The sequence below is a fragment of the Oculina patagonica genome, chromosome 8 (genome assembly GCF_052425735.1).
Source record: "Oculina patagonica isolate OP01 chromosome 8, crgOcupat, whole genome shotgun sequence".
NCBI lineage: Eukaryota > Metazoa > Cnidaria > Anthozoa > Scleractinia > Oculinidae > Oculina > Oculina patagonica.
The window spans coordinates 30,467,363-30,495,026 of record NC_135765.1 but is presented as its reverse complement, the minus strand read 5'-3'; the positions used below and the strand labels follow the sequence as shown (position 1 = coordinate 30,495,026).

The 27,664-nt window shown below is 40.9% G+C and overlaps 5 protein-coding genes across 20 annotated transcripts in view; all 5 read left to right on the top strand.

Annotated features, from left to right (window-relative positions):
* Positions 1-189: 189 nt before the first annotated feature.
* Positions 190-6,451, top strand: LOC144663815 (uncharacterized). Its single transcript, XM_078524875.1, has 3 exons — positions 190-436; positions 1,616-1,933; positions 4,166-6,451. Exons 2-3 carry the CDS (start codon positions 1,618-1,620, stop codon positions 5,164-5,166), a joined length of 1,317 nt encoding a protein of 438 aa, XP_078381001.1. The 5' UTR covers positions 190-436; positions 1,616-1,617; the 3' UTR covers positions 5,167-6,451.
* A 598-nt stretch (positions 6,452-7,049) lies between these two features.
* The window catches only part of LOC144664461 (uncharacterized), a 38,405-nt gene continuing 17,790 nt past the window's right edge, over positions 7,050-27,664 (top strand). For 2 of the 15 annotated variants that reach the window (XM_078525592.1, XM_078525587.1), the window contains exons 1-8: positions 7,050-7,166; positions 7,247-7,363; positions 10,437-10,533; positions 10,809-11,462; positions 11,616-11,678; positions 12,150-12,251; positions 12,931-13,023; positions 13,426-13,527. In XM_078525592.1, the coding sequence (XP_078381718.1) occupies positions 10,829-11,462; positions 11,616-11,678; positions 12,150-12,251; positions 12,931-13,023; positions 13,426-13,527 (994 nt within the window). In that variant the 5' untranslated portion in view covers positions 7,050-7,166; positions 7,247-7,363; positions 10,437-10,533; positions 10,809-10,828. Of the gene's footprint in view, positions 7,167-7,246; positions 7,364-10,436; positions 10,534-10,808; positions 11,463-11,615; positions 11,679-12,149; positions 12,252-12,930; positions 13,024-13,425; positions 13,528-14,294; positions 14,409-27,664 lie in introns of all 15 variants that reach the window. The other 13 variants (XM_078525597.1, XM_078525591.1, XM_078525606.1 and 10 more) reach the window with 11 other exon arrangements.
* On the top strand, positions 15,231-19,155 carry LOC144664473 (protein NLRC5-like). The gene is made up of 2 exons (XM_078525622.1): positions 15,231-16,865; positions 17,525-19,155. Exons 1-2 carry the CDS (start codon positions 15,304-15,306, stop codon positions 17,565-17,567), a joined length of 1,605 nt encoding a protein of 534 aa, XP_078381748.1. The 5' UTR covers positions 15,231-15,303; the 3' UTR covers positions 17,568-19,155.
* Positions 16,870-19,155, top strand: LOC144663297 (uncharacterized; the record flags this gene model as incomplete). The annotated part of the gene is made up of 1 exon (XM_078524197.1): positions 16,870-19,155. A coding segment is annotated over one exon (528 nt), but the record flags the coding sequence as incomplete, so codon positions are not given.
* Positions 21,559-23,878, top strand: LOC144664488 (uncharacterized). Of its 2 annotated transcripts, none has more exons than XM_078525648.1 (3): positions 21,559-22,445; positions 22,570-22,669; positions 23,204-23,878. In XM_078525648.1, exon 1 carries the CDS (start codon positions 21,644-21,646, stop codon positions 22,148-22,150), a length of 507 nt encoding a protein of 168 aa, XP_078381774.1. In that variant the 5' UTR covers positions 21,559-21,643; the 3' UTR covers positions 22,151-22,445; positions 22,570-22,669; positions 23,204-23,878. The 2 variants fall into 2 exon arrangements, with proteins under 2 accessions (XP_078381774.1, XP_078381775.1); XM_078525649.1 differs by having other exon boundaries at positions 22,570-22,730.

The following is a 27,664-nucleotide window of genomic DNA, read 5'->3' as shown; positions in this document are numbered from 1 at the left end:
ATTTCAGTTGATTTTTATTAACAGAAACACGCAAAATTACAAATTTGGGAAAACATGCCTGTCAAAATGCCGTTGCCATGGTGATGTCAAGTTTGTGACACATCATCCAACCCTACCAAATTGTTGTCAGATAAATTTCAGGAAAACTCGGAAAGTTTGGCAGCGTTTGGTTAAATCTTACTGAAAAGAAACCATTATGACAAGATCATAATGGGATTTTATGACAAGGCATCCTTGAAGGCAGTCGCCCCCAGGCTAAGGCGTTTGACGTAAAATGACTATTGAGTTTCCAACCAATCACGATCAACCGACCTCGGGATGTCACAGTTCTTAAGTGTGCTCTACATTGCACTCGCCCCTTTTAGATGCGCACCATCTCACTGGTCACATCGCTTCGCTGTCAGTGAATTTTTAATTTTTCAGTGAATTCTTTAAGGCAAGTACACTTTTCACTTTAATTTTCTAGTTAATAATGGCCGTGCCACGTGTTTTAGTTCTTGGGGACTCTTTTATTCGCCGTTTGAGCCATTTTCTATCGGGCCATTCCCGAAAATATAGCGCTGACTTTCAGCTTTCTCGACGTGCTACGATTAAATGGCACGGGATTGGTGGCCGTACGGTTGCCAAAACTATCCAACACGATTTAAATGTCGTTAAGTCTTTCTGCCCAGATATCGTAATTCTGCAGTTAGGCTCAAACGATTTAACGGCATCTGACCCCGCACACGTTGGCTCTAACATTGATGATTTTGTAAGACTATTGCATGATGTGTACAATGTTAACCTCATTTTCGTGTGCCAGACTATTATGCGTCAGGGCGCGGCAACGTTCAACCGTAAAGCCAAGCTTCTGACTAAGTATCTCAGAGTAGTCTTGGAGGACATACCGTACGCTTTTTTCTGGGGCCATAGGGGTTTTTGGCGCCCAACTCAGAACGTTTACGCGCGAGATGGTGTGCATCTAAATTCGTTGGGCCAGAAAAAATATTACCGTAGTCTTAGAGGAGCATTCTTGGAGTCATTGAGCCTGTTCCCTATCATTCCTGTTTGATGAATTTTAACGAATTTTAACATCGAGCCCTCATTTTAGTACGTGCCTCGCCATGCCTTTGATATTTTACTGTGACAGCCTTTCAGTTTAATGTTTCGCTGCCCCTTATCTGTGGGCAAGCGTTTTTATTATGGCTGCACCCTTTCAGTTGTATAACTGATATCTGTTTTATGCAGAATTGTTTGAATGCTGGCGTTGGCCTTATGTTCCTTTAGTGTTCTGGTGAATATTATGAGTGTGCAATCATACTCGGCCGCCCGATTTGGGTGTGTCCTCAATGCACTTTAGTATTCTGCAACCAGACACTGAGGTCCTATTCAATATATATGTGGCTCGAAATTTCTTTTCATGCGGGGAGCTCGCCTCTCTGCCATCGAACACATTTTTATCATTTATCTGAAGGCTCAACTTTCAATCTGCTCCTCTATGACACATTTTTTCCTTAATCTACAACCACAATCTCAGTTTCCTGTCAGGTACCTTTTTACTATCTTATCTTAACGGAAACCTGTGGCAATCAGCCTTCGGCTTTTCCTTTAATCTACATAATTTTCATTTTTTAAGTCATGCCGCCTAAGAAGCGACCCTACCCAACACGAAGTAATGCAAAACGGGCACGTCCACGTTTGTCGGAGATGGCAGAAACCCGCCCGGACAAAAGCAAGAGGCACGAAGTTGGGCAGGAAGAACAGCAAGAACAGCCCCACATGGCAGTAAATTTAACAGCCCTTTCGGCTTCCATTTCCGTGGCGGTGAAGCAAGCCGTGGTTGAGGCCCTTGGGGAAAAGACACAAACCGTACAAAGTACCACACCCGCTTCTGCAACTGAGCAGTCCGTGGTGGACGAAGTCGTAAACGTCTCTTTGGCAGGGATAACCCAAGGTACGCAACCAAGTACGACAAATGGCTTAACGTTAGCTGAGCCGGGGCTAGCCTCGCGGGCACCCAAGCAAATTTTTTCTAGTGTAGCCGTCCCTTTAAGCAGTCGAGTGAGCTCCAAAATCAAAGCCAAAATCTGGTCCCATGAGTATATTGATTTCGGGGCTTTACTCTCCTTTTCACCAAATAATCAAAAATTTTCTTTTACCCTCGCCTCTTCGGATGGTGAGTCAACCCGCCCTCAATTGACCCTCGAACCGAGTCAATCAGTTAAAAAAGTTCACACTATACAGCAGTGGCTTTCCGCTTTTAACATATTTGTGGCTATTTACTCAGAGAAAAAGGCCAATGACACGCCCCAGCTCATGAAGTACTGCGAAATTGTTCGTGATATCGCCGCCAAACCAGGCGATTGGCTGTATTATGACGAACAATTTCGTTTCATCAGGCAATCAGCCCCGGAACAGTATCCTTGGGATGCCATCCACTGGGAACTGTGGCTCAAGGCTGTAACGAATTTTCGTCCAAAAACCCAATTTCCCTCTGACAAAGGACCAATGCGCTTCCGCTCTCAGTCATTTCCCAAGGGCACTTGTTGGCGTTTCCACGCGGGAAAGGTGTGCAACGGATGTCGGTTTGAGCATGTTTGTTTCAAATGTGGCTCAAAACACCCTGCCACACAGTGTGCACTCAGTCAACAAAAAGGAAGCCCCGTTAAAGCCAACATTTCTAATATCGCGCCACAAGCCAGTAACACCCGTAAAGGTGGATCGGCTTAATTTTCTTCTCAGCGGCTATGACGCTTCACTTCTCCTTTATTTGGTTAAAGGCTTTACTTTTGGTTTTCAAGTCGGTTTTGTCGGGGAAAGGCACGCTTTGCAATCACCTAATCTTAAAAGCGCTTTAGAACAGCCTCAAATAGTGCTCAACAAATTGACTAAAGAATGCGAGGCCGGGAGAATCATTGGTCCTTTTTCTTGCCCTCCATTTCAAAATCTGGTCTGTTCCCCTTTAGGCATTGTCCCCAAAAAAGCCCCTTCGGAATTTCGTATGATTCAACATTTATCTTACCCGCCTGGTACATCAGTAAACGATCACATTCCCGACGCGAATTCTTCGGTTCGCTATGCGTCAATTTCTGATGCAATTACAGCTATAAAGAGGTTAGGGGCTGGTTGCTTCATGGCCAAAACAGATATAAAATCTGCTTTTAGGATCATTCCAATTCACCCGTCCGATTTCCCTTTACTTGGCATGAAATGGGATAATCAATTTTATTTTGACGTTTGTCTTCCTATGGGACTGTCTTCCTCGTGTGCAATTTTTGAAGCTTTCAGTTCTTGCTTGGAATGGATTTCGGTCTACCGATTTGGCGCTTCGAGTGTGTTACACATACTTGACGATTTTCTATTTATCGCAAGTACCAAAGATAAATGTCAAAATGATTTATGCAATTTTCTTCGCATGTGTGATTACATTGGCGTGCCGATTGCTCACGAAAAGACTTTTGGCCCATCTCAAGTCATCCAGTTTGCGGGAATAACACTCGATTCAATAAAAGAAGAAGCTCGTTTGCCGGAAGATAAGCTTCAAAAATGCCGCTTACTGCTTGAAAGCTTCAGAAAACGTCGTAAAGTCACTCTGCGAGAATTACAGTCCCTAATAGGCCTATTAAATTTTACATGTTCCGTCATAGTCCCGGGACGTGCTTTTCTTCGCCGCTTGATTGATCTCACTGTTGGGGTGCGTCGCCCACATCATCGCATTAGGCTTGGTAAAGAAACCAAACACGATATGGAGGTCTGGCTAAAATTCCTAACCGACTTTAATGGCCGGTCGTTTTTCTTGTCCGATATTTGGAACACCTCTCCTTCCCTTGAGTTGTTTACAGATGCGGCCGGATCCAAGGGCTATGGCGCTATTTTAAACCATAAATGGTTCTATGGCCATTTTCCTGATACGTGGCGATCTTTGAATATCACCTTTCTCGAACTATTTCCGATTACCGTCGCAGTGCGTATTTGGGGTCGCCACATGGCCAACCACTGTATCGTGTTTGTTACTGATAACGCAGCGCTGGTTAGTATCATCAATCAACAAACATCCAAACACAAATTAGTGATGATATTGATTCGCGACTTAGTTTTGACTTGTCTTAGTTATAACATTTTATTTCGTGCGCGTCACATACCCGGTCTTAACAACACTCGGGCCGATTGTCTTTCCCGATTTCAGATAGCACGCTTCAAGGAACTTTCACCCCAGGCGGACAAATTGCCGACCATTGTGCCCGAGAACCTTTTGCCGACGAGTTGGTTGCCAACTTAGAGAGTCTATTGAGCTCTGTATTATCATCTGGTTCGTGTCAATCTTATCGTAGAGCGTGGACACTATTTCGAGAATTTCACGCAACATTTTATAAGACAGACGCAGTACATTTGCCGTTGTCCACCGCCTCTTTGGCGCTTTTCATTTCCTTTCTCGACGGTAAAAAATTGTCGCCTGCGACCATTCTTTCTTATCTATCGGCCATCGGCTATGTCCATAAGATGAAAGGTTTGCGTGATCCCACAAAGGCATTTCTAATCCAAAAACTATTAACCTCGCTAAGTCGTCGGAAATCTAGTGATGTTAGGTTACCGATATCAAAACCCATACTACATGACCTCGTAAACTCTCTTCAACGCACCAACTCATCGGCAGCCCAGCGTGTTCTTTTTTCTGCTATGTTTCTGACAGCCTTCTACGGTTTCTTTCGCATCAGTGAACTAGCGGCCAAGAGCGCGCGTTCCAATGCGGTCATCCAATACGATAACCTGCGGCTCCTAAAATCCGCCGGAAAGATCCACTCGATTAAGATAACCATTACTCACTTTAAACACAATATAAACAACCGCCCTGTTGATATCATTATCACGGGCGACAACACTTTACAATTCTGTCCGGTAAAGTCATTGCTACAGTACTGTGAAATGCGAGGTGATAAGCCCGGTCCTCTTTTTTGTCATCTCGACAATAGTCCCATTCTGGTTACCCAATTCAATACAGAACTTAGGCGCTGTTTAAACTTCTGCGGTTTGGACCCACAACGCTATAAAAGTCACAGCTTTCGCATAGGAGCGGCCTGCCTCGCGGCAGACAAAGGTTTCTCCGACGCACAGATCCGAGCTCTTGGTCGATGGAAATCTGATGCCTTTAAACTTTATATAAGAAATTCTACTTTACAAGCTATCTAAATTTAGCAGGGGTCAGTCACGGCTGCCCTGCATAGCGTTTCAACTGCCTATTTTAGTCTCTGTTTTGTATGGGTCAGCAACGGTCTGCCATACATTTCCGAGTTTACATTAGAAACCCTATATTTTAAGGTATCTCATTTTGAACATGGGTCAGTCACGGGCTGCCATGCTTCTTTTTTAGGTATATTATAATGTAGAACGTTTCAATCAGTTCTTGTTTCTTATTATGGTGTCGTTTACACTTGTTTGTGTATATCAAAGCCTGTAAGTCGTGATAAGGGTCGGCAGGGGCCGCACCGTACCATTGGGTTTCAGTATTACCGTATCACATAATATTTCACGCCATTTAAATACCGTTCGTGTATGCGACGATGGTCAGACAGGGGCTGCATCGCCGCATGCATGATCACGGCAATTTATTACAGTTACATTTCTTTGCTAGATTTGAAGGTACGACAGTCAATGTGCTTTCACATATAATTACCATTCAGCATTTGCAATTACCTTTTATATAATATATATTTTCCATTTGGTCTGTTAAGTTGGTCACGCAAGGGCTGCAACTTTCCGATCAAATTTCGGTCGAGCTCTGCGCTGTCTTGGTGGGGGTGCCACATTTCTGTGGCTCTATGGCGGTTTTCCCCCCACCTTTGCTGAGTAGATATTTGTTAAGTGTATATCGGCAGATCTTGAAAATAAACTTCGTCACCTTGGGTGGCCAAATTTACTCCAACCAAAGACTCTGTGTTTCATTAAGTAGCCCTCAGCAAACGAGTGCGACGCCATGCAGAGCTCTTGATCGCGCATAGCTTATCCTTTTTCCTATATTGTTATAAAATGTCTTGTTATAAAAAGAAACCATTATGACAAGATCATAATGGGATTTTATGACAAGGCATCCTTGAAGGCAGTCGCCCCCAGGCTAAGGCGTTTGACGTAAAATGACTATTGAGTTTCCAACCAATCACGATCAACCGACCTCGGGATGTCACAGTTCTTAAGTGTGCTCTACATTGCACTCGCCCCTTTTAGATGCGCACCATCTCACTGGTCACATCGCTTCGCTGTCAGTGAATTTTTAATTTTCCACCTCCTCCCCTTCCGCCTGCCTGTGGATTACTGCCGTAGTTTACCTATATATTTTGTGCTTTAGTGTTTTATTTACAATTTTAGTAGGTGGCGGTTTTCCCCCCACCTTTGCTGAGTAGATATTTGTTAAGTGTATATCGGCAGATCTTGAAAATAAACTTCGTCACCTTGGGTGGCCAAATTTACTCCAACCAAAGACTCTGTGTTTCATTAAGTAGCCCTCAGCAAACGAGTGCGACGCCATGCAGAGCTCTTGATCGCGCATAGCTTATCCTTTTTCCTATATTGTTATAAAATGTCTTGTTATAAAAAATTTATAAAAGTTCAAAGTCAGCGCGGGCCTCAAAAGCCCCCCCCCCCCCCCGGTATGAATAGGGTTAAGCCGTGTCACTTAGTCTTCTGTTATTTACGTGTTACATGGTATTTTCCATATTTTAAATCTGTAACGTTTAATCTTTAGAGTCCTTCTTTGTAAAACCTTGAAGGAGGAAGGCCCTGCCTTCTGAAATATTAGAATGTGAATATACTCCTGTATCGTTTAATCAGTTTTGCGTTTTGTCATGGTTCATGCTTCATGTATGCAGGCTTACGTTCAAATCTAATTTTGTCTTTACTTGAGAGGTTTAGTTTCCGTGCATCTTCAGCGTAGAAAACCATCCAATTACGGCAAAATTTACCGATCATAGCGCGCCACAATACGTGACAACAAAAATGTTGGTATTATAGAGTTGGCGTGACATTTCATTATGTTACATCACACATTCCGCTTGAGTGCTTCTGATCTCGTGATCACTGTGAAAACAACACCCTGTATAGTTTGCGCGGAGAGCGTGCATCGGCGAACATGAACTGATTCTAGAAGGTTTATGAATCGATTTCACCTACATAAAAGCACTTTAACGAGATCACAGGTAAAGTGAGAACATTTACTGAGATTATTCAATTCGCGTGACGAGACGGAATTCACAGTAATCGACGTTGTTGATTGTAGATGTTCCTTTCATGCAGCTTCTGGACCACATTTGTACGTTGTCAATGGCTGCAAATCGATTGCAAACATCAAAGGGAGTGCAGTAAAGGCCTTCAATCAGAGACTTTTACCTTCAAGGTAAGCGCGATGCGTTTATTAAAATTTATGAAACGTAAGCAAGTTAAGCAAAGTTAAGCATATTTGTGCAACGAACGCAATCTACTCTGCATTGATAAGGAAAGAAAGCAGGAGAATGACTTATTTCCTAGATTGTTTCATTGTTAGAAGATTTGTCTTCGGTTTATATGTATCGTGACCTAGCAGTCATTCATTAGTAGCAGTAAAGTCCCGAATAGATATCGAGAAACGTAATCACACGAGAATATCTTAACCGAAAGCGGAAGTGAAATGTGAAATTTATCCTGTTTCAAACTTGTTGTTCATGTCGGTAAATCATTGACAACCACTGAACAAAACTAGTCAGTGATCCTTTCGAAAGAGGCTTATGAAAACAAGCATACCAGCGATCGTCAGGAAACAATTTGATCATTAGAAGCGACACTAGCTAGGAGTAGAACCACTTGCTCAGCAGCGAACCTCACCAGCCTTGATGACAACTGCACAACTGTTCGGGGATGTGATATTTATAAACTTGACTCATGGATCAGACTCAAAATATTTTCTCTGCTATTGTGATTTATAATCGATGTTTTGTTGATACAATTCGAGGAATACTTCCTCAAAACGCGTACTAATTATAATGTTATTACAGTGTAAACACCATTATTAATTATACCCAACCTGTTTATTTCTGCCTTTTTAACTCCTTGCTGACTGCCTGCTTCTACTTTATTTACGAGAGAATTTGAACAAGTGAATAAGAACCCAATTTATTTTGTAAGGTAAGAAAATTTTATTTCAGATTTGATCGGTTTAAGCATTTGAACGTCTGGAATGTGCGTTCTAGGCTTGTAATCAATAGGTTATATTTAGCATAGTGTCATAATGGATTGCTCTAAACAATAAAGGTGGAAAACTTTTGCTTGTTGGTTTTTGTGAATTTGTGTCGCAAATACTAATTCGTCAAACACTTGATTTACTTTCCTTTTTCAATGGTTAAGAGGAATAATTATATCTTTGATCATGGCTTGACTGGCTGAACCTTTCAATCCTAAATTTATTCAAAACGGGTCCAGAAAGGCATGCAAGAATAAGCAAATACAACAGCTTCACTGTAGCGAAAGAGTAAACAAGTTAGACACAGGCAGTTTATAACATGCGAGAGAGTTTGAGTGTGCAGCCCATAATTCCTTGAATTAGGTACATGAAAAAATCGGTGTCTGAATCAAATTAGAACGGCTATTTCAATTTGGAATGGCTCACCCGTTCCAGGGGCGGATCCAGGATTTTTCAAAGGGGGGTGGCTGTTTACCAATATTTTTGTTTAGTATACTATATTTTTCAAGCCTCAGTTGTTTTTGTGGGGGAAGGGGGTTTCAGGCTTTAAAGGTAGTTTTTTGAAAGTGGAAGTGCAAATTAATTTGGGCCTGAGGCCCATATTTCATGGAGCCATAGGCTCCATCTCCCTAGGGGGGTCTGGGGGCATGCCCCCTCAGAAAATTTGAAAAGTTGAAGCCTCTTAGACGTGATTTCCGCGATTCTGAGCAGCTTTATACAGCTGTCAATTAAGTTATATAAACCACTGTTCTTCCTTGATAATTTCGCTAAATATTCTTTCCCCAACTTACCTTGAGTTATATTTCAGAGAAAAAGTCTAGTTCTCAATTATGAAATGAACAGTGATTGAAATTTAAAGTTGACAGGCCACGATTTTACAGGAAAGCACTGATATACGTTTTTTTTTGTTCACCCACGTTCGTGGAAATTTTTAACCCTTGGCAAAGTGGCCTGGGGACAACTTTGGCGACATTGCTTGCTTGTGAAATCGCTTCGATCCGAAAAAACGGCAGGAAAACTCGCTAAAAAAGATGTAAATGGAGAAGAAAATCATTCCATCAAGGCTAAAACAACTCTTGAAAGCTAAAAGAAATCTATTTTTTTTCGTTAGTAAAACAGGCTGTCGAAAATCTCCTCAGTGTATTTTGGAAAATGGCCGTCCTTAACTTTGAACGGCCGCCAGACTATGAAAAGTGGATAGGCATTGTCCTTATTTTCTATTTTAACATGTTTATTTTCATTTTTTTGGTGGATCAAGGGGGGTGGCTAGCCACCCAATCCACCCCCCCTGGATCCGCCCCTGCCGTTCTTCCCGCCTGGCTTGGCCGAGAATTTCGCCTGTGGGACGCCTTTGGAACGGCTTTGATTCAGACGCCGTACTTTTCATGTGCCGATCCTAATTCATACATTATTATAATGTATTTTGCCAGCAGTTTACCTCAAGTATTGGAACTGTATTAGGAACGGCCTCGGATCGGCCAAAAAGTACGGCGTCTGAATCAAGAGGCGTTTTTTTGTCAATTTGGGTCGGTCCAAATTCTAATTGAGTTCGGCTCATGAAAAGTACGGCGTCTGAACCGGGCCTTAGTCTGAAAAGAGAAGAGAAGGAAAAAGGGAGCTTTAATTTTGTTTTTACTATAAGCCATTATTAATGCATTGTCTGGCTCTAACATTCAGTATTAACTGGTGCATAACATTCTGATCTCGATTGCCTTGCAACTGTATTGTTGTTGAGTTCATCTTCAATTCATCTTCATACAAATAGCAATTTTTCAAAGTTCTTTTTATTCTTGATGTCAGTTTTATTTTTGTATAGAAACCTTAGTGAGTTTCATTTCAGTCTGTAAATGGCATTTGCATTCTTTATTGTAACTGTTGTTAAGGAAGATATAACTCGTAACTGATCCGATTTTCTCTTGATCCTACATTATGTTTTTACTGGCAGGGGTAAAGATTACTGAAAGTAAGAAATTAAGATTGAAAATTTTGTCAAACTATATGGCCCGATATCTAATCAGTAGTGAATAAAAATGGTTTTCGTGAATATTTTTACCAAAGGTTAGTTAGGCTATGAAAACGTCTTCCAGTGTTGCATTAGAGAGTTTCTAAGGAACTGTCACATATAACAAAGAAACACTTTCAGGTTATCAAGCTTTATCAGCATCCTTTAAAGAGTTTCGTCTTTTTCGTATGATTGTTCGATGTTTCTATGATAAAATTAGCTTAAGCAATAATATGTCGGCTTCCTCTGCAGGTCTTTCTTCACTATTCCTATTGTGGACGGTCAGCATCTGGGGATTAGGAACAGAGAAATAAACTATAAAAGAACATTATTATCTTCATGAATTAGGGTAAGCAGCATTTTGTTGACTGTGTATTTAAAAGGTCTAAAAAATTCGTATCTGTGTAATTGCTTTCTTACATTTTCTCTAGTGGTTATTGCTCTCCTTTTGTGTAAACCCAGATAGGACCATCCGTGATCTGCAGGCACAGCTTAACTGATGATAACCACAACAACAAAATTAAAGAGAATGTCGCTCATTTTGTTACAATTACTAGGTTACAAGAAACCAATAGCGACTAATTTATATATAATTTCTGTACTAACATGAAAACGTTTCTGTAGGTTCAATTGGTCGTCAGCCCATGGCTTCAGCTGCTCCACCACCAGTTGCATCCACCAAGGAGATGACCAACTACGCTCGGTTGTGCCGTCTTCTGGTGGATGTGGGATCCCAGGCCTTGAGGGACACTTTTGATGGTATACACCCTCCAGCAGGACTGCATCTTGTTTTGGCACGTCATCCAGAACATGCGACATTACAGACCCTTAGGACGAGGAGAATCCTCAATCCTACACAATGGGGAAAGTTGTACCCTACAATTCCTTCATCTGTTTCATCAGCGAGCTTTGATATAACGCTTCTGATGGTACTGCTGAGGAATATCTGTGGTTTGCACGCTCCTGCCACTGGCTGGGACAGTCTTCCGCCTCCTGCTGACACAAGTAAAGAAGCCAACATAGCCAGGGTGAAGTACTACCGTAATACTGTGTACGGCCATGCCAGCCAAGCTTCTGTGGACGATGCAACCTTAAACACCTACTGGCAGGATATCAGTAACGCGCTGGTAGCACTGGGAGGAGCGAGTTATGGAGCCGCTATCAATAAGCTCAAGATTGAGTGCATGGATCCCGACACAGAGGAACACTACAGAGAGCTGCTAAAGCAATGGAAGAAAGATGAAGACAACATCAAGGACAAACTTGATGAGATAGAAGGTATGTTAGAATTTAGCCTAAAATGTTGCAAAACAGGCAACTACGATTCTAATCATTTACTTTACAATGGACGACTGTAATCAAAGTTGCATTGATAAACGACAGAACTACATTATCGTGTTGGCTTGTTAACTAATTTCTTTCTTGTTTAAGAACTACTCAAGGAGTTAAAGGAAGAAAAAGGCAACATCGAGGATAAACTTGGAGAAGTGGAAGGTATGTTTTTAAATTTACTTAGCCAACAGCCTTCAAAAATTCAAATGCACAGTTTTAACTTGTAGCATGAATGTGTTGAAAACTAATGGAAAGCGTCGAGAAAAACTTAATAATTGAGATACCTTTATGAAAAATATAATGTCGTTATTTGCCTGTATCAGAAGGCGAAACAGGTCTGGTCTGGCGACGCACAAATGTTTAATTTACGATCTGTAATATCACTGGTAAACATAAAGAAGAGGATTAAATACTCCCCTCTGCACCAGGGGTTCAATGAAAAAACTGAACAGCCAAAAAAGAATTCTTCCCTAATCATGCTGCAAAATGAGTGCCTGTTTTAATTAAAAACAGAATCCAGCTGGATCCCTTCCCCCAGTCTGTTATCTCTATTTGTAATTGCCTATTACATGTATATTTAGATTATCATTCTAGAAATCAAAATAATCGTGAAATGTTTTTTTTAATCCTCAGGAAACATCAAAGACAAACTTGAACAGGTTGAAAAACAAGTGAAAAATGTAAGCGTTAAGATGAACAATTTAAGGGAAGCACAAGGAACGAGCCAAGATACAGGTTAGTGTTTTAAGCAAAGTACAGGATGAAAGGATGAAGCATGGAACTTTTTGCACATGGCGCTCACAACATAAAAAAGAAACGACTATTGAGATAAAAACCCTGACCTTAAGAAGGCGGTCAAAGGAAAGTTTAAAGCTAGTAGAAAATAAGCGGACGGCACACCCTACCAGCGGTGTGAGGGGGACTGGTCTACATCTACATCTACATTTAATATGTCGGTAAAAAGTCCATACGGATATCACACCAACGTCTAAAAATAAGTAAAAATACAATATGTACATATATAATAACTGAAAAATTCTAAATTAATTCTAAAAATCTAAAAATTCTAAAAATCTAAAAATACTAAAATTATATGGGTAAACCACTAAATTAATAAAAATGCTCGCGCAGTCCAGACTGGAAAGACGTAAGAGAGTCGGACTCAACAATCGCTGCAGGGAGTGCATTCCACTCTCTTATGGTCCTCGGAAAATACGAGTAAAAATACGCGTTTTTCGTCGCTCTATATTGCGTATATTTGAAATTATGGCTGCCGCGACATCTGTATGACTATTATGATGTTATATACCAAACAATTTGAAAAAAAAAAAAAGATTTGACAAAACGTGAACATAATGAGCAACCTTTATATCACTTGAAATTAAAACTGACGTGCTGACTTTTTGATCTTCAGAAAACATCAAAGAGAAACTCGATCAAATGGGAAGTCAAGTGAAAAACATCAATGAAAAGTTAGACTCTTTAACGGGATCAAGCCAAGATGAAGGTCAGTGCTTTATTCTTTGGTTTTATTAGATGATTGGAGATACAACTCACAAATCTATAAGCCACAAAGAAGGTTTCCCTGACTTAAATACGCTTAAATCCTCAAATAACGAATAAACCAAAAGGCAAAAACGATGGAATGACTTTTTCAAGAAACTAATATCGGTGACATTTAAAACATTATCCGGTTCCAAAAGCGGATTTACATTTAAAAAAAAATATCAGGCTAAGTAATTTTTAAGATTAACTTATTGTCAAACTGCTAGAATTTGATGCTTTTCTACACATTAGTATTTTTCAAGTTTGATATAACTATAAATAGTGTTGATAGCTTATGCAAGAATATTAAGTCACCTGATTGATTGCACTTGAACAAAAGCTGATGTAAAATTGTTATCCTCAGACAAAATTAGAAACGATCTTCAACAGATGAAAAGTGAAATAGGAAACATTAGCGACAAGTTGGACACTTTGATGGCACAAAGACAAGAAACCATGGATGAAGGTCAGTTCTAAATAAAAGGCGGAGATAGTTACGTTTTGGCACAGTACAAAACAAATCTAGCGAAAGAGAAATTTAGAAAAGGTGAAAAAGTAGTGTTTTCGTGTATAAAATCGCCTATAAAATCTGCATTGAAACTGACATGCTGTGGTTCTTTCAGTAGGAAATACAATTTTCCATATCTTGGCTGGGCTTGCAATTAAATTTGTCTACTCTGAAAAGTTTAAAAATGTCATTAACTGCCCCTTACTCTGCTCGCTAATTCTAGCTCACTAGCTCATTCTGGCAGGCTCTCTCCTCCCTTGGCTTATATTTTGTAACGTCATAAGAACAAGGTGCCATATATAATCTAGGCAGAACAATAATAGCATTTTTGCTCCGAACTTCTGACTTCAATGTACTTTAACTCAAACCTAATGTACAATGTTTTATCCTTAGATGGCAATTTATTTATCTTGGTATAATCTTAATGGCCCTTCTTACGACATAAGCAGGCGACGTCAATTCTTTTAATGCTCAAAGCAAAAATGAAGTGAGAACGAATCTATCTTTTCCAGTTGAAAAACCAAAACTCGGAAACATTTGAGGAACTGCATGAAAATTTATATTTTGCTTTAAAAATGCAATACAACTTGGCCTCAAATGAAAAATAGGAAGTGTTAATATGAACACCTTTTGACAACGGAAAAGTGTGTTTTTTACGCAAAATTAGAGAAAAAGTGACAATTAAAAGGGACCATTCAAAAGGAGTACATGTTTATTTTTTTCAGAAAACGGCAAGGACAAACTTGAGCAGATGAAAGATGAAACTGGAAAGATCAGAGAAAAGTTGGATGATATAATGAGCCAACTGCCTCCTGTAAAAAAGAAACCCCGGATGGAAGGTATGATCTACTGCTATTTTTTGGAGAATGTAGTTAAATGTTGTAGTGTGGTTAAAATCATAGTTCGTGTGTTAGCGTATTTGCAGCATAAAAAACTGACTAGTTTTGTCTGGATGAATGCATTTTGCATTGGTGACGATAACATAAAAGTTTTACCTGCGACTTTCAAATTTAACAACATTCTTCACAAATGCATAATGTCCCAAAATTATAAATTATACTAAATGTTGCTTCTATTAAAAATGTCGGAACAGATCGCCGAGCCGAATTATAAGATAACTGCATGACTTCTACCATTCCTGCTCGAGAAATTTTAAGAATATCGTTACATTGCAAGCGCGCGACCACAAAGAAGCGGCAAATTTTCCGCACCTCACAGATTTCACCCTAAAAAACCCTTCGGGGACTTCTTAAAGTTTATCTTGAAAACGGTTTGAGATGCAGACAATATTTAAGTAAAACCAAACAGAAAGAATGCATTTTAGTGGTTGCAGGGAGCGAGCTCAGGTAGACAAAGATTTAAAAAGTGACTGTCTTTCTGTTATTCCTGTTTTTCGTTTTTTTCTTCGTCTTGCTTACTTTCCATTTGTCTGTTAGGAAATGTCCGGATATCAGGCCGTCTAAATTTATATCTCTGAATAGAGAAGGTACTTAAAGTGGCTTTTATCTATTTACTTCTAGATGTTTTTGATCCAACCGAGATTACTGATGGAATTCGTCAGCTCTACAAACTCCGCGAGGGATGGCTTGCTCCGTTTCCATGGTGTGAAGAGTTTCACTTTGGGGGGGGGGGGGGGGGTCCCGTTTTTTTTTTCATCTTGATGATATTTTCACCAGACTCAAGGTGGTCAGCAGGAAGAAAACGAGAGGAACAGCGACAACCAACACTGTGAACATGTCTGGGATCTTTAAACCCCAAGAAGAATGCGAACAACCAAGAACAGTGTTAATTGAAGGAAAACCTGGTATGGGGAAGACAACGTACTGCAAAAAGCTTGTTTATGACTGGGCTACAGGAAAACAAGAAAAAGAAGATTCTGAAGATTGCTTTCCAAGGTTTGAAACAGTGTTGCTGCTGAGGTGTCGTGATATGAAGTCCGTTGATGACCGTCTTCCTCGAGAGAAAAGAGAAAAAGATGAGTTGCCGAAGTACCTACAGGAGGCCATTGATGATCAACTTCTGCCTCGAGATGTTGAAGAAGACGTCAGAGAAAGATTCTTTAACTTCATTCGCCAGAACCAGGCTAACGTACTGCTGATACTTGATGGATTAGACGAGGTTCCAGCGAATAAACTGCCAATGTTTTCAGAAATCATTCAGGGCAGAATACTTCCAAAATGTCGCTTGGTTGCTACGGCACGGCACGAGGCTGGAATAAAGGTAAGAATACACTGTGAAACCCTGCTGGAGATCGAAGGATTTACCGAAGAAGATGCACGGAAGTTTATCGTCAAGTACTTCAAAACCACGGAGGATTTGGCCAAAAAGCTCTCGTCCAAGTTGGAAAATGATAAAAACCTAAAAGAAATGTCAGCAAACCCTCTTAACATTGCACTTCTTTGCCTCGTTTGCGATGAATTCAAGGGTGTTTTTCCAGAAAGTGGGACTGAACTTTACATGGAAATAGTACAGTGTGTCCAAAGACGGTACGTACAGAAGAAAGGATTATCAGAAAACAACGAGGATCTCATTGACGCTTTCAAAACTCAGTTGAAACACCTTGGCTGGATAGCTTTGAAGGGTCTGCGTGAAGACAACTTGGACTTTGAGGAAAGTGAGCTTGGAAGCCATTCAGCTGACTTACCTGGATTCGGATTTCTGTCAGTTCAGCCAGGAGGCAGCAAACTAAGACCGCACCGACGTTACAGCTTTCTACATAAGAGTTTTCAAGAATTTTTTGCAGCTTTTTATCTGTGTTGTCGGCTTCTCGATAAAGACGATAAAGAAATCAGTGCCGACAGCTTAGCTGGTGACAGAAGGTACTTTCATGAGCTGCAAGAGGTGCTTAAATTCACATGTGGCATGATAGCGGCACGTTGCGAAAAAACAACAGAAGCTCTTGTCAAGAGTATAACACAAGTGAACCATGAAGATGACGGTGGCTGCTTTTCTGTTGTAGTGGAGTGCATTAGAGAATGTAAAAAAGAAAACAGTAATTTTCACATAAAATTGGCACGTGTTTCTGGTTCATTGCTTAAACGTAAAGCTCTTTGTCTCAGAAGGATAACTGGCGCTGACGCTGTTGTTCTAGCTGAAGCACTTAAGTGCAATTCAAGTCTGACAGTGTTGAATTTGTATAGCAATAACATTGGTGACCACGGTGCTGCTGGACTAGCTGAAGCATTACAAAACAACACAAGTCTGACAGGGTTGAATTTGTGTTTCAATAACATTGGCGACCACGGTGCTGCTGGACTAGCTGAAGCATTACAAAACAACACAAGTCTGACAGAGTTGTATTTGTCTGTCAATAACATTGGCGACCACGGTGCTACTGGACTAGCTGAAGCATTACAAAACAACACAAGTCTGACAGTGTTGTATTTGTCTTACAATAACATTGGCGACCACGGTGCTGCTGGACTAGCTGAAGCATTACAAAACAACACAAGTCTGACAGTGTTGTATTTGTCTCGCAATAACATTGGCGACCACGGTGCTACTGGACTAGCTGAAGCATTACAAAACAACACAAGTCTGACAGTGTTGCATTTGTCTGGCAATAACATTGGCGACCACGGTGCTGCTGGACTAGCTGAAGCATTACAAAACAACACAAGTCTGACAGAGTTGGATTTGTCTGGCAATAACATTGGCGACCACGGTGCTGCTGGACTAGCTGAAGCATTACAAAACAACACAAGTCTGACAGTGTTGCATTTGTCTGACAATAACATTGGCGACCACGGTGCTGCTGGACTAGCTGAAGCATTACAAAACAAACACAAGTCTGACAAAATTAACAATAGAGACTCTTATTTAAGTTAACAAAAAGGACTCTTCTCACGTGGAGGTTTGAAATTTTATTTTACAGGTTTCGTCTTTTTGCATGAGCTGTGTTGTGTAAAATCCACCACCGCATTTTTTATACGAAATTTTAGAAAAAATAATTGAGCTATTTTTTTTTTTGTAACCACAAGGAAGTTAAAGAAAAATAGTTACGATTGCCGATAAACTATCATGAAACTATGAAACTGAGCTTTTTTCTCAGTGATTGCACAATGAATGAATATAGTTTAATGCACTTGAAAGATGTGTACTGTCTTCAAATTGTGAGTAAAAAGTGTTTTCTTATTCAAAGCGTTTCCAGAGTCCGGCTTTTTTGTTTTATTATTTCCAATTAATTTCGCACAGTTTACGCCAAATAGATGGCGTACACTACTCCAGAAAAGTGAAATGAACTTTAATGATTCTTTATCCGTCGCATTCCTTCAGTTATTTGACACTGCTTCACTTCCTTTTAAACATGTAAAAAGTTTTCGGTGAAATCATACTGTATAACAGATCATATAAAAAACAAATAATAGAACAGAGGCGAAGTCGTTCAGTAAAAGTCAACAAACTATTCCTTCATCCAGGGTACCTTGCCCGTATATCATTTAGTGGGATTCTAGAGTTTTGAGCGATATTCTAGAAAAAATCAAAACAAAACAATAACCGCTCAGATTGTATTGAGCGCACACAGTGGCAACTTTCTTATAATCATAGCTTCGTGAATTCATAGCTGCGTTAATTCGCTACCAAGATGGTATTGAAATTAAATTCGAGCCATAGAAAATTGCTTTAATTAATATAACTTTTATTGTTTTGAGTGAAAAAAAAAACTTCAGGAGTTTCATTAACTTGTAATAAGTGCATCTTAAGCTTTATAACAGATGTAAATAAATAAGTGATTTTTCTGTTAGATACCAGTTTTGTGTCAGGCTCTTTTCCTTGCATTATTAACAAGTTACGTTTGATTCATGTGGTTGGCTTAAGGTATATAAAGGAGATTCTGTGTTTTATTGTTTCACTTAAAAGGCATCCTCGATGAAATCATTTATACTGATATAAGGCATTCGTACCATAATTATAAAACCCGATAGTTAGAGAGATTCGAGTACGTCTTTTCTCCTTGCGAGACTATAAATATCAAGTACCGTAACACAAAGCTGAAATTAATCGGAGACAATGCTGTTGAAACACAGATTAAAACTGATATTACATCCGCTACAGTCGTCTTCATGTCTCACAGTCCGAGATTGTAGACAACTTTTGCTTCGATCTCGATTTTTGCTGGCTTTGTCTGAACTATTGAAGATTTTTGTCTAAATGAGTAAAACGAAACAACCTCGAATAAAGGAAAGAGAGGAGGGCTATATTTTTAGAAGTTAAAGTGAATTTAAATTTGTTTCAGCAGGCATAGTTCAAGATTGCAGATAAACTTTACCTTAATTTATCTCGATGTTAGCTTACTTCGCCAGCATTTGGGTATCACAAACTGTCTCCTCAACCCATAACCCTCCCACCAGAAAAAAATTAAAACAATGAAACAGTAGCACTGTGGAACAGTTGCACAAGGGAATTAGTGGAACAGTGCCACAGAGGCACAGCTGAGGACTTGCACAGTGGCATCGAGGCCACAATTGAACAGGCACAGTGGAGGTCTTGCATGGGCGGATAGAGACTCAGTGAACCAATCGTTAAACAGTTGCACAGTGAAACGGTGGCAAAGTGGAACGGAGCACAGTGGAGGAGGGTACAGTGGAGCAGTGGCAAAACAGAGGCACAGGGCCACAGTTGAACAAAGATACAGTGGAACTGTGGCACGGTCGAACAGAGACAGTGAAACTGTGACAAAGTTAACGTAGAACAGTGACCACTGTGGAACACTGGGACAGTGATACGGCGCACGATGGAGAAGTAGCACTGTAAATAACAGCGGCACAGTGGACCAGTGGAAAAGAGTCACAGGAGTATGGTGGCACAGTAAAAGCAAGTAAGAGCGTCAAGGTCACGTTACCACAGTGGCAAAGTGTACCAGTGGGACAGTGGCACAAGAGGAACAGTGCCACAGTAGAACAGACGTGCGGTGGCACACTGGAGCGATAGAACAGTGAAACAGTGGAACAGACGCACAGTTTGACTGTAAACAAAGGTGCAATATAATAGTGGCACAGTAAAACAGTGGCAATGTGGCACAATAAAACAGAAAAATTGTGGAACACTCGCACAGGGGCTATGTGGAACAGTAGATCAGAAGTACATTTGAGCAGAGGCACATTGGAACAGTACACTGAATTAAAGGTACAATGGAGCAGAGGAACAGTGAAACAGTGACACTGTAGGAAAGTAGTTCAGTTGAACAGGGGAGCTGGACATCGGTGGGACAGTTTAGCAATGATACAGTGGAAAAAAGGCGCGGGATTGCAGAGGAACGGTGGAAGTGTAAAACAAAGCAACAGTGTCACGGTGACACAGAGACATAATAGTAAAGAAGGACACAGGTACAGTGAAACAGTGGCACGCTTGGACAGCGCAGTAAAAAATGGCAAAGTGTAAAAGTCGCACAGTGGAACATTGGTGCACTCGAACGGCGCATAGTGAAACAGTGGCACAGGGAAACAGTACTCAGTGTCGCATAGACACAATGGGACAGATGCACATTGGAATCGTGGCGCATTGGTACAGAGGCACAGTGTAACAATGACACACCGGGGGAGTGGCACAGCGGAGGCAGAGGCACGGTGGAACAATCGAAAAGTAATATAAGTGGCAAAGTGATACAGTGAAGCAGCTCGGCACGGATAAAGAGTGGCACAGTGAAACAGACAAATTGGAACAAAGGTACAGCGGCAAAACGGAGCAGTGTCATAGAGGAACTGAGGCAAAGTGGAAGTCACACAGTGGAACCATGCAAAAATGGTTCAGACCCAAGGGCACAGTGGTTTAGTCGTGCAGTAGGTAGAAAAACAGTGGAATAGTGGCGCAGTCAAACAGTCAAACAGAGGTACGGTCGCACTTTAGGACAGTGGCACAGTGGAGGCAGAGGCACAGAGGAACAAAAGAATAGTGGTACAGAGGAACAGTGGTACAGTGGAGCTGAGGCGGAGTGAAACAGAGTTACAGCAGCACTATGAAACAGTGGCAGTGTAAAACAATGGAACAGTGGAGCAGTGGCAATATGTTAAAATGGCACTGTAGAACAGACGCACCGTTGTACAGTTGTGCATGGTGACAGTGGCACAGCGCAACAGTGCCGCAGTAGAACAGGGGCAAAGTCGTACAGTAGGACAATTGCAAAGTGGAGGCGGAGGAAAAGTGGGACAACAGTCCGTATAGTTAAACAAAAGCACAGTAGCACAGTGAAACGCAGGCAGAGTGAAACAGAGGTACAGCGGCACTACGTATCAGTGGCAGAGTACAGCTCTGCAATGGTCAGGGGTACAGTGTAAGTGAGGCACAGTTGCACAGTGGAAACGTGGCACAATGGTACAGAGGTACAGTGTCGCAGTGGAACGGTCACACATTAAACAGTGGCAAAGTGGCACCGAGGCACAGTCGCACCGTGGGACAGTGGCTTCAGTGAAGGCAGAGGCACAGTGGAACAATAAAACAGTATTAAAGTGGAACAGTGACATAGTAAAGCAGAGATGGAGGCATGGGGGAACGATGGCACAGTGGAAAATTGGCATAATGGAATGGTGCACAGTGAAACAGTGCACAGTGAAACAGTGGCACAGTGGAACAGTGGCACAGTGGAATGGAGGCACAGTGAAACAGTGGCGCGGTGGGACAGCGGCACAGTGGAACAGATGCACAGTGGAACAGTGGCACAGTGGAACAGATGCACAGTGAAACAGATGCACAGTGGAACAGATGCACAGTGGAACAGATGCACAGTGAAACAGATGCACAGTGGAACAGATGTACAGTGGAACAGATGCACAGTGAAACAGATGCACAGTGGAACAGATGCACAGTGGAACAGATGCACAGTGGAACAGATGCACAGTGGAACAGATGTACAGTGGAAAAGATGCACAGTGGAACAGATGCACAGTGGAACAGCGGCACAGTGGAACAGATGCACAGTGGAACAGTGGCACAGTGGCACAGTGTAACAGATGCACAGTGGAACAGTGGCACAGTGGAACAGATGCACAGTGAAACAGATGCACAGTGGAACAGCGGCACAGTGGATCTATTGCACAGTGGAACAGATGCACAGTGAAACAGATGCACAGTGGAACAGATGCACAGTGGAACAGCGGCACAGTGGAACGATTGCACAGTGGAACAGATGCACAGTGGAACAGATGCACAGTGGAACAGATGCACAGTGGAACAGATGCACAGTGGAACAGCGGCACAGTGGAACAGATGCACAGTGGAACAGATGCACAGTGAAACAGATGCACAGTGGAACAGATGTACAGTGGAACAGATGCACAGTGGAACAGATACACAGTGGAACAGATGCACAGTGGAACAGATGCACAGTGAAACAGATGCACAGTGGAACAGATGTACAGTGGAACAGATGCACAGTGGAACAGATGCACAGTGGATCAGCGGCACAGTGGAACAGATGCACAGTGGAACAGTGGCACAGTGGAACAGATGCACAGTGGAACAGATGCACAGTGGAACAGTGGCACAGTGGAACAGATGCACAGTGAAACAGATGCACAGTGGAAGAGATGCACAGTGGAACGATTGCACAGTGGAACAGATGCACAGTGGAACAGATGCACAGTGAAACAGTGGAACGATTGCACAGTGAAACAGATTCACAGTGGAACAGATGCACAGTGAAACAGATGCACAGTGGAACAGATGCACAGTGAAACAGATGCACAGTGAAACAGATGCACAGTGGAACAGCGGCACAGTGGAACGATTGCACAGTGGAACAGATGCACAGTGCAACAACGGCACAGTGGAACAGATGCACAGTGGAACGATGGCACAGTGGAACAGTGGCACAGTGCAACAACGGCACAGTGGAAAGTGGCACAATGGAACGATGTCATAGTGGGACTGAGGAAACATAGGTTAGCTAAGAGTTCACTTTGACGTTCTAAGTGTGGTTTTATGATAAGTGAGTGATCGTCCACCTCCTCATTTTCTGTATAATAAACTTTTACTGACTTTTAACTCCATTTACTTACTTCTTAGTTAACCGAGCACGAGGATCGTACTGGGATAATATTGCCTGGGGTCTTTCCAGTTTCCGGACCGAGCGGGCATTACTGGGAGGTCTGGCCCTGACTGTTAGGTAATCTCAGCGTGCGTTACGTACATGGTATGGTAGATGATGGCTTTAAAGCACCGAAGAAGTATGTTATCGCAAACATCTTACTTGCTTTAATAGTTTTCAAACTGCAGCCAGGATATAAAGAAATTTTCTGAGATATAAAGCTCCCAGGGTATAACTGAATTTAGGCGAAAACATTTTATTTCATTTTATTTAGATATATGTGCATTCAATGAACGAAAATGAATGAATGAAAAAAAAAATAAAAAAAGAACTTTATTTATAACACGGTTATAGATGAAACATAGTTCTCTATTTACTGGTTTACATATTTACCGTGTAGGACTCCGATCCAGCGAACCATTTATTAGTGTTTTGCTTAAGGTGACCTGAGGATTTTGCAGTACTTTGTTCCTCAGGAAGATTGTTCGACAAGAAAGCACCACTGTAGGTTATCAGTTCTTGGTGTCGGTAGAGACAAATCTTTGCAGCATTTTATAGTAACGTTGTAATCAAATTCAACTCTTAACTGTTTTTTTTTTTAATTTCTTATAGCTTGTACCTGCCAGTTATCAGACGAGTATTAATGTGGAGGACGGGCAAATGACACAGCTATAGCTCAAGCCGTTCTCCACTGAAGAGGTCCATTCGCCATCGTGATACTTGTGCAGACGAAGCGCAATTCACGCCCAACTGCTTCCGTTTTTGCAGAAGTAATAATTAAACTAACAAACTGATGGACCTGGTGCAGTAACAAAAATCGATTCGACGACAGCTTCCCTAAAAGAACTGTAATTATACTGATGAATCCCTGAAAGTGTACAGGATCAACCATCAAGTCTACAGGGAAGGTCATTCAGAAAGGCCTTCCCAGGAACTGATCTTAAAAGATCCTTTTAATGAAATCTTGCAAAATATAGTCCAATGCAGATGGTTAAAGACGTTTACTTTATCAGCGTTTTAACTTTTTTTGTTTGCTTGCTAGAATTCGGTAAAGTAAAGAATTATTTTCTACAAGCAGTCTTCAAACAGTTATTTCATTTGCAGTATGTAGCTTCGACTCTGGTTATATATTGTAATTTATATTTAAGTTCAATTTTTTCCAATAGCTGACTTTAATGTTTTTTGGCCTGGGTGGAACAACATAAACTGAAAATAGCGGTTACATGAGACAGTTTACGTCTCTTTAGCTATCAAACTAGCGTAACATTAAAAATACGTTATATCTGTTTAAGATCAATGTTTGATATTTCCTCTGCCAGACATCACACAAGATATTATAAATCAAAGAGGAGAGAGAGTTTTTTATCACATCTTCAAACACCAAGAACAACCTCGTTCCCAGGGTCTCTCTTGGGGGCGGGGAGAGAGAAGGTTTTTGGAAACGTGATAAAACACTCTCTCTAGTGTTTGATATATCTTCTTAATCGAAACTAAAACTAAGGAGAAATCAAAGAATCCAGAAAAGTTAAAATTTATCCTTATAAAATAAGATCATAAATCCAAGCCACCGTCACTGATCTGATTGCCTTTGTTTTAATTTTATGAATTATTAATGCGTTCAAGAAAGTGATAAACCATAACCAAGTAATTCTATCTTTCGTTTGGTTATTTATCACCTTTTAATATATAGATTTAGGCAAGCCTAAAAGCGAAGCTCCCTTTTATTTATTTATTTTTTTCTGGAGTAACAATGTTTTCATTTTGATAAATATGCGGTCAAAGCTTTAATGCATACGCTGGCCCATAGGTGCAAGATAAATATAAATCCATCATAAGCTCGAGGCAGAACAACTAATGGCCTAAAAATTAATTAAGAGTTTATTCTCTCCAGCCCTTTCTAAAGAATAGAAAATAGTTTTACGATCCACTTATTGTTTTGCTTTAATACAACTCATGGCCAAAACAAATTAAGAGCTTATTCTCTGCTTTCTAAGAATAGAAAATAGTTTTACGATCCTCTTGGGCCATCCCAATAAAATTTTTCGCCCGACCGACCGACCCATTTTTTCGAAAAGTATAAAAAAAAATTCAAATTCACTAGTCAAAGAAGCAAGTACTTCACTTTACAAGCACGCGATATTGTTTTATTAACAACGATTGATATGATGTGATGTCTTCATCGATACTACGTTATTTAAAGACTGTTAAGGAATAACGAACGAAAAGACCACGTTTTCGAGTTGACTTTGTAATCAGGCTTTCTTACAAAGCAGCCCGGCCTTCTCTGGAACCCAGAAGCATTCAAGTGTTCATTCTTTTTTTCTTTTTTTTTTTTTTGCCCGACCGACCGACCGACCCACCATCACAAGAGACGGGGCGATGGGAAACGAAACATTTTATTGGGATGGCCTTGTCGTTTTGCTTTATACAAAATGACGTCAATAAATTTTGCATAATATTGTGGGCATATTCCTGTCTTACTTTTCTTTCCTATATTTGTCTTAACATCGACGCACTGAAATGGGTTGCTCAGTCACGTACGCAAATTTAAAACTTATCTTTTATTTTTTACCGTGTGCAAAGTTTAAACAAATTCATTCACTTAGCCTCCTCCGCAGGCGTCTCAAATTGAAAAGAACGAAGAAAACGAGAGAAACCCGAAAATACTGTCTTGGGCTTCCTGTGTTATGCAAACCGGAAGCGCGAGAAACAAATTTCCGTAGGGGGGAGGGGAAGAGAGACGCCTACCACTTATCAACTTATTATCGACAAGTATGGACATGTCACTGTACCGCAGAGATATGTTACTGTACCCGGAGTAGGCTGGGGTGCGTTTGTCGACCCAGCAAATATATATTTGGGGAGGGCTGCGTCGAAGTTTTGAAATATCACATGGATCACACTTTATCATGGCAGAAACTCAAATGACTCAAAAGACAGCTAAAGTGTACCGCAAAATTACAAAAATTTCCGTGGTCAGTACAGAATATAAGAAAACGCTGAGAGAAGTGAAACAGAAGAAGTTAGCCGCAGAAGTGAAAGAAGGCGAAATAGCGCTTTTGAAGGGAGATTTGAAAAGTCTGCACGAGAAGAAGACTGCTGCTACCGAAGAAACTGAAAATGTTTCACCTCCTGCACGATTTTTGTGCATTATTGTCAATACTGCACTGTCTGAGTTTGCTGACGACAGGTAAAGTAAAATCACGTGATCTATTTTAACCAATTGCGCGCATGGATTTTGGACAGTGAACGAAGATTGTATATTAACCAGCCGTAATACACAACTAGTAGTCCAATAACATCTATATAATTGCGTGTATTGTCTCCCTGGAGTACTCGTTTGAAGCCTCCATCGAAATAAAGCGAGCGAACAAACTTTCGTTGCCTTTCAAACCGACACTTTTATTTTAAACTTAAGTTATTTGTATGAAGTTGTAAGATTATTTTGTTAAATCATTCTTTACTATTGTCTTAAATTCCAGTGACTGAAACATACCAAAAAAATTGCCCGACCCCATTCCAATAAAAATTTGTACGACAAATTTCGAGCTCCTACTCCCGACTAGTAGAAAATTGCTATGCGCGGTGAAGATGCGCAGTTCGGCCGGATGTAGTCTTTATATGGCAGGCGTCTCTCTTTCCCTCTTCACCCTCTTCCCCCCTTCGCGCTTCCGGTTTCTCGCGCTTCCGGTTCACATAACACAGGAAGGCCGAGCCCATTATTTTCGCGTTTCTCTCGTTTTCTTCGGCTCTTTTCAATTTGAAAATTTATTTCAGTGTAAAAGTTGGCTACACTAAAGCAAAATAAGCCTCCTCCGCAGGCGTGTCAAATTGAAAAGAGCCGAAGAAAACGAGAGAAACGCAGACAAATGCAACTGAGGTGTCGTGATATGAAGTCTGACCTATGGGAAGCCATTGATGATCACCTTCTGCCTCGAGATGTTGACGAAGACATCAGAGAAAGATTCTTCAACTTCATTCGTCACAGCCAGTCTAACGTACTGCTGATACTTGATGGATTAGACGAGGTTCCAACGAATAAACTGCCAATGTTTTCAGAAATCATTCACGGCAGAGTACTTCAAAAATGTCACCTGGTTGCTACGGCACGACACGAGGCTGGAATAAAGGTAAGAATACACTGTGACACCCTGCTGGAGATCGAAGGACTTACCGAAGAAGATGCATGGAATTTTATCGTCAAGTACTTCAAAACCATGGAAGACTTGACCCATAAGCTCTTGTCTAAGCTGGGAAATGATGAAAACCTAAGAGACATGACAGCAAACCCTCTTAACACTGCACTTCTTTGCCTTGTTTGCGAGGAATTTCAGGACGGTGTTTTTACAGATAGTAGAGCTAAATTATACCTGGAAATAGTACAGTGTGTCCTGAGACGGTACATAAAGAAGAAAGGATTATCAGAAGACAACGGGGATCTCATTGAAGCTTACAAACCTCAGTTGAAACACCTTTGCTGGATAGCTTTGAAGGGTCTGCGTGAAGACAACTTGGACTTTGAGGAAAGTGAGCTTGGAAGCCATTCTGCTGACTTACCTGGATTCGGATTTCTGTCAGTTCAGCCAGGAGGCAGCAAACTAAGACCTGAGAAATGACATAGCACGTGATGAGTTCTTTCCGTAGCTCAAACGTTAGACCATCCCACCAGTGAATGGGAAGTCATGGGTTCGATTCCCGTAGGAAACTCAGGTCTTTTCTTTGTCCCACGCTCGTAATAAACAAAAACTTATTCTTTCTCAAGAAAAATGTGCCTAATTGTACAGAAATGGCTTTCGTTAATATTCCTTCTTGTTTTGAGGGAAAACAACTTGTTGTTTTTTTAGTAGTGATACGTTTTATAAATTTAAAGTTTTATAACGTATTTAACTACAGGTTTTTTGTTACGTGCCTGATTTGCATAACTTTCTTTTTTTTGTCTATCGCCCATTTGATTCGTTGTAATTGCCTTCTGTTATATAAAAAAGAGTTGATTTTAATCTTTTTTTACTTTTGAACTGCATAGTTAAAGCATTTATGCCATTGATAGTTCAGATATTCGACTATATGCCTGTT